We start from the raw sequence: 12,500 nt of genomic DNA on the forward strand, positions 1-12,500 counted from the left end.
CCTCGTGGGGTGGCTCGGCTTGCTTTGACGGAAGTTAACATGGTTATCTGTTATTGGCTAATTTGTTAATAAGACGTCAATCCGCGTTTGTCAATTCAACCAAAGGTGGCTGTTTTTCCAAAACGAGATGCTTCCGTGAAGCATACACTGGGTTGCCTGTGGTACGTGTTACAGAAAATCAGAAGGCACTGAATTGTGTGGTATTGAACTACAGCATTCCAGTCTCTGAAGAATAACAAATAAAAGAGAAGCGAGAAACATTGGCTTCGTTCAATCGTTCTCTGTCTTTGTTGAACCCATAACTTACCAGTGAATTTTCCATTTGGTTTCAGTGTTCTACATAACAGCACACTTGGTAAAATATTATTTTAGACATACAGCTCACTTTGATTTCGGCTCGACGGGTGATAGATTGTTGTCGAAGTCCATTACTCGTCGCTTTTGAGATTCGGATTCCAGATGTTGGTTTTTCACCGCCTGCCTAGTTTATCCAGCTGACTTTCCATTATTGAGCTTCATAAGGGTATATTTTGTTCAAAGATCCACTAAAACGCCATTCGACTTTCGACGCCATTGCCGGTTAAGTTAATCGTTCTACTGTGTCCACCAGAGAAATCTACGCATTTCCCACTACCCTCTCGATCCTAAGAAAATACGCGCAGAAGGCTCTATGCACAAAGACACCACTTAGCAGGGGACTGACAGGCAAGACTATTACCGACACGGAAAAAAAAAGAAAACAAGAAAACAAACAAACTTATATAGTATGATTTCAGAACTTTATTCCGCAAAGACTCAGAACTCTCTAGATAACAGATATCCGTATTTCTCCGAATGAACAGACTTTTTTCTACACGAGAGATCGTGAGCTTGAGACTACAAGATCCATGTGCGAAGTAAAAACACTCGATACAAAAGTGTCAATCAAAAAATGAAACTATCCGATTTCGTATTCGAGTAACGCAATAGAGTACAATGTAACGCAATTCTGTTCCGACACACTCCCCCCCTTGATTGACCCTGTCAATCAAAGGATTTTACATCAACTTTAAGAGGCAACATACAGCAACGTTCCTTAAAAAGTAACTACGACAGATACTGTCAGTTGCAACGCATAATGTCCACTTGATCGTCTGGAATAAATCTAACAACCGGCTGCGCTGCATCTTCCTTCTCCTTGTTAACACGATATTGACGGTCTTCAGAAACTTCAACAGGATACAACCTTTGGACCGGGCGTTTGATTTCGGTTCTGTTCCCCTCAGAACCCAACTGAACGATAGCTGAGCGCACGAGATTATCTCTGCCATGAATTAACTCCTTTACTGTACCAAGTTTCCACCTTTGTCGAGGCACCTTTTCTTCATGAACGCATACCACGTCTCCTTGCTTGATCACTCGAGATTGTGCGGTCTTCCTTCCAAGATGATGCTCGCGCAGCTCAGTAAGTTATTCCCTTCGCCAACGATTCCAGAAGTGTTTAAGAACCATATCAAGATGTTTCTGTCTTCTGGACAACTCGATTGCTGTGGTAGGCGGAATGGCGCCTTCGGGCCTTACATTGGGACTAAGTAATCTTCGCACGAGGCATAGGGAGGCAGGAGTGAGTGGTTCTTCCAGGTCTTCATAGAGGTAAGTCAAAGGGCGTGCGTTAAGAATTCCTTCAACTTCAATCAACGCCGTTTCGAACTCTTCATACGTGACTCGTGCATTCCCAAGAGTTTTTTTGAGGCAACGTTTCACGGAGCGCACCATACGCTCGAAAAACCCTCCCCACCATGGGGCGCGAGGAACATTAAATTGCCAGGTAATTCCATGTAAATGAAGAAACGTTTTCAGTCTTGATCCCTTGAAGGTCTTCCCATTATCGGAAACGACAAAGCGTGGCATCCCTCTTCTCGATATGAACCGCTTCAGGCCCCTCAAAAACGTTTCTGTCGTCAAGTCAGGTACAAGCTCAAGATGGACGGCCCGAGAGGAAGCACAAGTAAAGAGAGCAATGTATGCCTTGAAGACCTTCTTACTCTTGGAGAAGACATCTCTTAAATAGACTGGCCCAGCAAAATCGACACCAACCTGGGTGAAGGCAAATTCATCTGATACTCTGAAATCTGGGAGGGGAGGCTGAGGAGGAGCATTGTATGATCTCCCTTCAAGTTTCGTGCATGTAGCGCAAGGCGAAATCACGTCACGTACGGTCTGTCTACCCCTTACAACCCAGAATCTTGACCTTAGATCAGTTAGTGTTTCTTTGACGCCGTTGTGCATGACATTGCTGTGACTCCTCTTGATCATAAGAACAGTGAATTGATGTTTCCGGGGTAGAATCGCAGGAAAACGGGCTGAATACGGAGGGGGGCGCATTATGTAGTCTTCCTCCACATCTCAATATGCCCCTGTCGTCTTCAAAGAGACCCAAGGAATGACGCGTCTGTCCGAAATCTTCTTCCTCTCGCACATACTTCTGGACATGCTTGATCCACAGTGATTCCGCGTCACTTAATTCTTCCGGCTGAATCTCCAATGAGGTAAGCTGAGGCTGTCCTTGCCTTCCCCGAACGCGACTGATAAATCTCAAAACGTAAGACGTTACTCTTAAGAGTCTGTAGACGTCACTGAAATTAGCAGGAGGGATTACTTCATCTAGTCCCTTGACTTCCACGGCAACAGCGACAGTAGTGACCTTTTTCGCTGGCTTGATTTCACTGAAGACGTCTTTCTCGAAATTCCTTGGTCCAAACTCCTTCTGACTTGGCCAACTGTCAGGATTCTTCCCCTTTAAGAAAGCAGGACCTTCCCACCAAAGTTTTTCATGTTTTAGCTTTGAGGCCTTGCACCCTCGTGATGGGATGTCCGCTGGGTTTTGCGCAGAACGGACATAATTCCATAGATCTGGGGCTACAAGCTTGCGGATTTCAACGACTCGATTTTGTACAAATGCGTTAAATTCCTTATCAGTCTTGTTGATCCACCACAATGCAATCTCTGAGTCCAACCAACATACACATTCAAAAGATGGACCAAGTGCCAAATGAACGCTTGTGATTAGTCTTGCAAGCACCAATGCAGACAGAAGTTCTAATTTGGGTGTGGTGACACCAGTAAGGGGTGATACTCTCGTCTTCGAGGCAACAAGCTTGCAAACAACTGAATTTTCTGACTGTATCCTAAGGTAAACAACACCACCAAAGGCTTTGTCTGATGCATCTCCAAACCCATGCAACTGAAATGTAGGAGTCTCAACACAGTTCAGTCTCGATGAGTAACATCTGTCGATTGAGAAACTCGAAATAGTTTGTATGTCCTGTAACAATGACTTCCACCGTTCCAGTACGTCTCCGTCCAGAGGAGCGTCCCAATCAACATCCCTCTTGCAAATGTCTTGAAACAGTATTTTGAATGCAACAAACATTGGAGACAGTATTCCAAGAGGGTCAAATATTTTCGCAATAGAACTGAGAACGACTCGTTTTGTGACGATTTCTTCTGCCAGGTAACTGGTTAAGCTCTTGAAAGTAAAGACAAGCTTATCTTCTATAGGATTCCAAGATGTTCCCAGCACCTTTGGAAGACCTTCTGAATTATCCACATTCTGAAACTGTGTCTTGGAGAAAGTCTGATCTTCTTGCTGTAAATCAGGAGAGGGGTGATGCTGTATCGCTACTTGGCCCTCCTCTGACTTGATTCTATTTGCCAACTCCTGACCATTTGTCAGCCACTTGCGCATGTTGAAGCCAGCTTCCACGAATCTTTTCCTGAGTTTGGAGTAGAAGTCATAGGCTGAAGGAACATCAGGCCTTGAAGAAGCCAGGTCATCCACATAAATAGAACGTAACACTTCCTCGACAAATTCTGGATCTCTATCCATTTACGTGTTCAGATGATGTCTAATAGTTCCATTTAGGAGAAATGGGCTGGAATTAACTCCGAAGACTACTCTGGTGAATCGCATAATGAGTACCTTCGGATTGTCAGTAAGAATGTCGTTAACCCAAAGAAATCGCAGGAAGTCACGGTGCTCGGGAGCAATAGCAATATTCAGGAACGCCTTCTCTATACCGGCAGTAAGTGCAACCTTGTGAGCCCTGAATCGTGTCATTAAATCGAAGATCATGGGAGTGAGGGGTGGTCCAGAGTACAAGCAATTGTTGAGGCTTGGTCCATGATGCTTAGCAGATGCGTCATAGACTACGCGGAGTTTAGTTGTGTCCTTATCAAGCCTGATAATTTCTCGGTGAGGTAAATAGTGGACCTTGCCTACTTCTGTTTGTTCCGTCAAGTTCACTGGTTCAATAATGTTCCTTTCAAGTTGCTCCTTAACGACTTCATCATAGTGTTTGAGGACTTCGGGTTTCGATTTCAGTCTCTGCAGCAATGATTCCAGCCTCATTTTGCTTAAATGATAGTTGTCTGGGAGTAAGGGATGATCTTCCTTGAAAGGCAATTTGACTTCATATCTTTCTCCATTGTGCCTGATATCTTCAATGAATTTCTCATAGACCGTCGGTTCATCGTGTTTGATTCCTAGTGTTTCTAAATCCCAAAAGTGCTTAATTTCTTCTTCAAGTGAATCTCCTCCTTCAATGACACAATTTGAGATCTTGAGCACATGGGTTTCGGTAAGATTGATTGAGGAGTCTCCCTGCCCTGGCACAGGAATTCCAACTGGTCCAGAAAGTATATAACCGAGTTTGGTAGAAAGGGCAATAGGACCTGATTCTGGACGACGAACAACACTTCCACTTACAAAATTCCAGTAGAAATCTGCACCAATAAGTATATCTACACTCAAATCCTCACCACCATGGGAATTATCAGCGATCCTTAAGCACTGCAAGTGAGGGTAGTAAGCTTGAGTAAACTCAATGATTTGATTACTGATTGGTGCACAGATCACTGGTACTACATATGCTGAAACATATATCTGCATACCATCAACTGCCTCCCACTGCAAAGTGAACGATGTCACACTGCCTTAGTTTGGCAGTAGACTCTCCGAAGGTCTTGATCAGTAATGTGTCCTGGCCAGCCACAGGTAGCTTCAGAGTGTTCTGCAAGTTCTCTGAGATGTAGCTTCTTTGACTGCCACTATCAAACACCATTCTGGCATTGACAGAATGTTCACTACTCCCTGGCTTGGAGATGTTTGCTCTTGCTGTCTGCAGAAGTACACTGAATTTAGAGCTGACAAACATACTGGTAGATGAAGCTTGAAATGATGCTACAGTAGGGTTGAGTGCAACTCCTTCATTAGTGGCTGCAATTCTTTCTTGGGAAGTTGATTGTTTTTCCTTACTTGAATTTTACACAGATAGAGGCATGATGACCCAAACCACAGATGTGACATTCCTTACTACACTGATTGGCGAGGTGGCCATTACGTAGGCATCTGAAACACTTTCCTTTCTGTCGAAGCAATTGCCTCCTTGCAGAGATGTCAGTTACCACATTACATTTAACAGATGGATGTGACCCCTTATAATATATGCACCAAGGGCCTTGATGAATGCTTTTCCCACCGTCCGCAAACAAGGCTGAGGTTGTCGATGGTTGATATACTGGCCTCCCCCTTTGTTCGTTTGGCGTCCGAAACTCCTTATTCCCCACCTCTCCAGGGTCATGTTGACAGTTCTCACGTAATTGTAGCTCCCTTTGGAATTCGGACATAATATCCTTTAGGACCCACGTTTCAGATGTTAGATTTCGTGTGATGGCAATCCTGAACTCTTCTGGCAATTTTTGCATGATCAAGGGCGTTAGAAAACAGCCATACATTTCTTGAGAAATTTCCAAACTCTCGAGGCTACGCATATGTGATTCCACCGTATCATACAGATTACGAAGCCGTTTCACTTCATGAATGGACGTTATTTTCGGGATTTTAGTCAAAGCTTCCATGTGACTTGAAATGACGATTTGACCATTCCCAAATCTCTTTTTCAGAAGATCAATAGCCTTCTCATAATTGCCATTTGTCAGAGGCAATCCAGCAATAACATGGGCGGCAGATCCTACAAGCAGTGATTTCAAAATAATTGAACTTATCTGCTCCATTTAGAGTGCTGTTTCGATGGACAGCCGAGTCAAAAGACTCCCAAAACGGATACCAGTCGATTGGATTCCCGAAGAACTTCTTTAGTTCGAGTTTTGGCAGTTTGGCATGGCTGTGAATTGATACATTCGCGCTAGATCCTGCTTGCACGGTGTTCAAACTAGATTCAGCAGATTGTGAAAAGCTCCTTTCGTGATCCCTTTCCGAAGTTAAGGCCGTTTCCAGATCAACAATACACTCCTGGATTGCACTGGCGAAATCGCAGCTAGCACCCACATCTTCTTGGATTTGCGAGTCGTCAAGAATATATTCGAGAACCGCTTCATTTAAACTCTTGACCTCCGAAGATTTATCCTTCAGTGTTGATTTGAAGAACTTAAGCTTTTTCAGATCAATAGATTCTCCACTAGTCAGAGACTCCCTTGCTTCGGCTATAATCTTTCTCACAAACGTCCGATGGCTCTCACGGATTGTTATCTTCTTCTTCAACTTCTTTTCGCTTCAGCCATGTCTACCCGCACTGATTTTCTTCACTTGAACGATCTTTCCCGATTTGAATTCCCGGGTCTCGGCACCAGCAAATATATAGTATGATTTTAGAACTTTATTCCGCAAAGACTCAGAACTCTCTAGTAACAGATATCCGTATTTCTCCGAATGAACAGACTTTTTTCTACACGAGAGATCGTGAGCTTGAGACTACAAGATCCATGTGCGAAGTAAAAACACTCGATACAAAAGTGTCAATCAAAAAATGAAACTATCCGATTTCGTATTCGAGTAACGCAATAGAGTACAATGTAACGCAATTCTGTTCCAACAAAACTAAACGCAGACCCCGACTGGGTTTGCCATACTGGCAACCCAGTAAATAGTGGTTTCCTTAGTCTCTTGCCCCAGCTTTCGCTCGGCCAGTTTGCGGAAAATCGTTTCGAAGCTCTTCTATCGAACAGGAACGCTTGCAAAGCAGGCTACAAAGAGACTGATGAAACGTTTTCCCACGCTACTTTTGCAACAGTAACAGCAATCAGTTTTAGCAGCGTGGGAAAATTCCCGTGCTAAAACAGCTGCTGTTTATTTATATCGAAACTGTTAGACATTATTCCCCGTCGTTTTATTATTGTTTCTATTTATATATTTCTGAGGTGCTTTAAGTTAGAAGAAAACAGCGACGATACAAAAAACAAACAGCACTGAAACTAGTTTTAGATTTCGAATCTCCCTCCAAAAGCAGAAAGTAGGTTCTGGGATTTCTGGTGAGGTACTTCTTCATTTTACTTACGGACTTCCTGTCGGACTCCATTGGTATGCAAGCGACCAATCAAAAAAATTATCCATTATCCCAGAGTCTCACCGGGCGCTTGTTGATTGGAGGACAGTAGAGACTCCGGCCAAATCTTGGAACCACTTGAAAATATAGCAAGCACAAAGGATAGTTGAAACCGATTTGGATGAATCCAACAAACACTGAGCGGAAAAGGAACGGCATCAAAGACTTCCACAGCGAATGACTTCCGTCCGTTGAAAACATGGGATAATGCAGAGATGCTCCGGGTTCACTGGAGGTGAGAACTGCCAATCAAGCTTTTCAGTCACGGAAACGACTTCTTGGGAAAACGGCAGAGATGTCAACCAGAACTTTGCGTGAAAAATGACTAAAGAAACGAAAAGAGAAAAAGCAACACACGGCAAAATAATAATAAAGACAGAGAAAAAAGAAGGAAGCATGAACAATGGAAGACTCTGGAGAAAAGCAAGCAGAAAAATAATGACGGACTAAAAACAGGGAACCTATAAATGGAATAATCAAAGCCTTAAGCATAAGGATAACAGAAGGACATAAGTACTTACCTAGATACGAAAAACCCAACAAGGGTGACTATCAAGGACCTCTAGCCCAATCTAGCATCGCTCAAGAGCAGCAATACGAGACTCAACAGACCCACCAAGGGTGAACGACAAGGGCCTGAATCCCGTGCTATAAACACACAGTTCTTGAACATCAATACTTCATGTGTACCTGAACACAACAAACCCACCAAGGGTGATTATCAAGGGCCATTCAATAGCCCATGTTATCAAAAACATCGTACATGAAGATGAATGCATAAAGAGACATAGGAAACTCGTCATGGGCAACAATACTAAAAACTATAAAACGTATAAACGGGTAAGCTAACGACGTATGAATCAAGAACGACATACAGACATAATCGTCAAAAACGCGAGGGCAACAAGGACAAGCTATGATTATAGCTCAATATCAACGCACCAGACGAAAAATAACTCGGCGATCGAGAATGACTAACAGAGACCCGTAGCCTGCGCAACCCAAACGAAACTAGAGGCCGTCTAGGTCATGTTCGCAAAGCATGGTTCATAAAAGTCGATACTTCGCGCGTACCTAAACAGAACAAACCCACCAAGGCCCACAGGGTCACCACCCCAAATAAACAAAAAACATAAATAATAAAGAACAACAAATAACGAGACATAACAGACTCGGTCCCTAGGCTGTGCAACGCAAACGAGAGCATGCAGCAAAAAACGAAAGTTAGAGCGTAATGTACAATAAAAAACTAGAACTCTGGAACGCAAAAAATAACGCAGCCAAACATAACTTCAGCAGCTATATATAGTCTAGTTGGAAAACTGAGACCTACAGCGTAATCACCGAGAAAATACGAGGAACTGAGACCAAAATTAGTGATCTTGGCCAGGCTTCTGACGAAAAGAATTGGAACATCCAAGCGGAGACCATACAACGAAAACATAGGCGCGGCCAACAACAGGCGAAATTCCAAAGTGGAACCTGCTGCAGCAGACGCTCGGATGAAAACAATTATGGAGGCTAAACAGACAGGAGGGCATAAGAAGCTAATAACCATGGACCATTCCAGAGTAAAGGCGTTCACTCCGGAAGACACAGGCTGATAAAACCTTGTAATAAACTTAAGGAGCTAGCGATGTAAAGTGACATGCAAATCTGTCACAGGTCTGCGGATGCCAAGTAACATCAACGGCAGAAAAAATATCATCGTTCACTATGTAAACAGCCATCAAAAACTGCGACGTTGCCGATGACAACGGCAAGAATTACGCTGAACTTTCTAAGAATCCATTACTAGACGGTAGGCAGAGAAAATATAATCATTCATCATATTATCGTCAAAAACTGTCGTCATCTTGGCAATCTCAACGGCAAGGACGCTAAGCAATTTAAGTGAAAAACCTACCCTAAAAATCAATATAACGTCCACACGCAGAATTGGAAGCATCTAAGAAGACAATTTCCACAAACGAAAACCGTCGATATGCACAAGATCTTGCTTCCAAGAATAATTCAGTCAGGCATTTTGGGCGACAGAGAAACTTGTATATTCCAATTAATGGGAAAATTTATGGCACGAAAGGAGCTTCTAGTCGGCAGTAAATTGGTCTTCGTTGCTCAACGGATTGTTTCTCTTGAACCTCTCAATTCCCGCCAAAGTTCTCGGGGGAATCGCTTGAACGTTTCAGGTCCAAAGTAGAAACGACAGCACTAAACTGTGAGAGAAAACTCTCACTTGCTTTGGGAAACGAACTACTTGACTTCGACATCATCTATAAGGAGAACCAAACAGGACTTGGGCACGCGGCGAAGGCTAACCGTAGAATGCCTCACCCGCTAAACGATCGCCAAATACAAACCACGATCACGTGGCACTCCAAGCGATCGCCTCAGCTACGTGACGGCAAGGCGTGCAACTTCCAAGACCGCTCACGGCCGGGTGCCTCCAGAATTTAGCCGAATTTCTCCCACTTCCAAAGGTCGCTCGCCTCCCAGCCTTGGGCACGTAGAAAGTCGATAATTTTGCTAGCATCGTGCCAAAATTCATCCCATTTGCAAGGCTCTGCAACCTTAAAATCCTGCTCGATTTTCAAGCTTCGCTCATGCATCATTGGAATTTGATAGCCGTCATCAAGGCACTCGGCCGTGAGCGATCTTGGAAGTTGCACCCCTTGTCTATTTATATTGTATGTGGCGACGCGTGGGATCTGAAGAGGAAATCGAAGCGTCCCAAAAACCCATCAAATCACTCAGGACAACGAAGAAAATAGTAGGTGAGTGAACTTATTTATCTGGCTGTCCATGAAATGAATTTTCCAAAATAAACATCGTGATTTGAAGTTTTTATGGAACATTTTCCTCGATCAGTTTAATCGACCGTTGCAACTGTCTCAAAATAACGTGACGTAACGCGCTCTCGCCTCCTTAGGGTTGTCTGCCTGTGATAAAAGCAGTGAGGACTCACCGGTAGCCTCGCAGCCATTCATAGGCTAGGAAAAGTAGGCGGCGAGTTCAGGCGCAACAACCGGCGAATTTCACCGGCCGCCGGCTCTTATTGAAAATTCTGTAATAAGAAGCAGGGAACTTCAGCCATTTATTTCCTTGAAATTTGTCATGGTAACATGAGTAAAATGTCTCATTAAATGACCTCAGAATGCACGTACCGCTGGTATTGGAACCGGAAGTTGATTCTCTTCTCAAGCTTCCGGAATTTATGGAATGACCTCTGACCAAAATGGTAGTTTATCTACAGGCTCGAGCCATTGGACAAAATGCGCGCGAACGTTGAACGGCATCAGTCATCTTTCTACCACCATCATGGTTCGAACTGCGCTCGATAGGTCGCCCCAAAAGTCACCCAGCAAGAAGGCTAGAAAGTCTGATCCTCAGAAACGCACATCACAGTCAACTGAAGTTATACATCAAAATGTCAGGCATCAATCAGAATCTAGAGATGGCGAGTTAACTAGAAGTGGGTTCACTTGCTCGTAAACATTGCAATATACAACTAAATGTAGTTCGCTATCAGAATTCAAGAAGCGCTTGACTAAAAGTTTTTTGCACGACCGAGAATTAGGCCTGCAAACGGTGTAAGCCGCCGTCTTAGTTTGCTGATTAAATAACCGTGATATATTTTTCGTTAAACTTCATTCAGGTACAAGTCAAGAGGTTATGCTGACCAATTTGTAGGGTTTAATCTCGCTCGAAGTTGCCCAGTATCGCTTTCAATGACATTTAGTTGTTTTTGTTTTTCGTAATTATGGGGAAAACAAGTTGAGATAAATTATAAACAAGTTTTATATACAAATTAATTCTCATGGGATAATTGATTGCAAGACAAACTTACAACACGTTAAGTTATTTACAATACTCTTTGGGTGGCTGGTTGTCTGCAGTCTCCATCGTTATTATAGCATTATTATCGAGATGATACCGGCTCTGAGGCAGCAGACCACCACACCGGCAACTGTAGTTTGTTTTGAATAGTGTGTGGGCTCTTCCACATTCTAAGTGAGAAACCTGTGTTGTGACAATGGACCTACAGTTTGAGATGAATACAGACCCTATTTGCAGACATCATTTTATTATAACATTTACAATCAGTGGCAAAAAAAAGAACAATGTTGCCAACAGTGAACAGACATTTCCTTGTCTATTTCAACATTGATTGGGAGAGAGGGGGAGCTTCTATTTTCAAGCTTTTAGTAGAATTTTGACAGTTATGCTTAGTTTCTGACATCTGAGAGGTTTTCAGGTGCATCCCAACCAATTCTCCCACTGATTGCACTGTAGGTCCACTCAAGTCTATGCCCTCTTTAACCCTTTCAATCCTGAGAGTGATACTAATAGAGTTTACTCCATCTAATACCAGACAATTTGACTCTCTAATGGGGGCCACTTCAGAGACAAATGAGTTAAAGGCAGTAATTTCTCCTGGGTTATATGAAGACCCTGATAGGTGGTCCCTCCAGAGTAACAACTGCAACCTTCTGCTGTTGCACATCCAACAAAGAAAATCAATGGGCAATTTTATATTCTTGGTTTCCTTTTCAGGTCATCAGAAATTTAAAATTGAAAAAAACAACAAACTATAAGATTCTTAAGAATAAATCTTTTTAATTATTTTCAGCTTAGTGTACATATTGTTTTCAAAATCCTAACACAGTTTTAGTTTTGGAATTCCTTACTGTGATTAACATAAATATGACTTCTGTGTATTTACATGAAAGCATAATTTTGCCCATTTTTAATAGGAAAATGGAAAGAAGGGTGTCTATGTGAATAATTTCAAGTTATGCAGAAAGGAGAGAAAATATTTAAGATCAGAAAGATTGTCAAAGTAGACTAAAGATGTTTGAACTCAAGTGAACTATAAACTGTGCGCACAGACAAGAAATTATTCAGTGGGAGAGTCCAGAGCGCACTGAACGGCTATCAGAAAGAGGGGTGTTATGCAGTTTCATGGGTCTCTGCAAAACATGCACACAGTAGTGGCCAATGGTGAATTTGGCCGATAGCGATAAAAGCGGCCAGTGTTGATTTTGGCCAATAGTGATAGTAGTGGCCAATGCTGATGGACAATAGTGGCCAATGGTGATTTTGGCTAATAGTGATAGT

General features: G+C 42.9%; 1 protein-coding gene across 2 annotated transcripts in view; it reads left to right on the forward strand.

Annotated features, from left to right (window-relative positions):
* Positions 1–9,807: 9,807 nt before the first annotated feature.
* The window catches only part of LOC137982376 (histone H3-like), an 8,791-nt gene continuing 6,098 nt past the window's right edge, over positions 9,808–12,500 (forward strand). The window contains exon 1 of one of the 2 annotated variants that reach the window (XM_068829490.1): positions 9,808–10,156. In XM_068829490.1, the coding sequence (XP_068685591.1) occupies positions 10,072–10,156 (85 nt within the window). In that variant the 5' untranslated portion in view covers positions 9,808–10,071. Of the gene's footprint in view, positions 10,157–10,639; positions 10,855–12,500 lie in introns of those variants that run through there. The other variant, XM_068829489.1, reaches the window with a different exon arrangement.

The sequence above is a fragment of the Montipora foliosa genome, chromosome 13, assembly GCF_036669935.1.
Source record: "Montipora foliosa isolate CH-2021 chromosome 13, ASM3666993v2, whole genome shotgun sequence".
Classification (NCBI taxonomy): Eukaryota; Metazoa; Cnidaria; class Anthozoa; order Scleractinia; family Acroporidae; genus Montipora; species Montipora foliosa.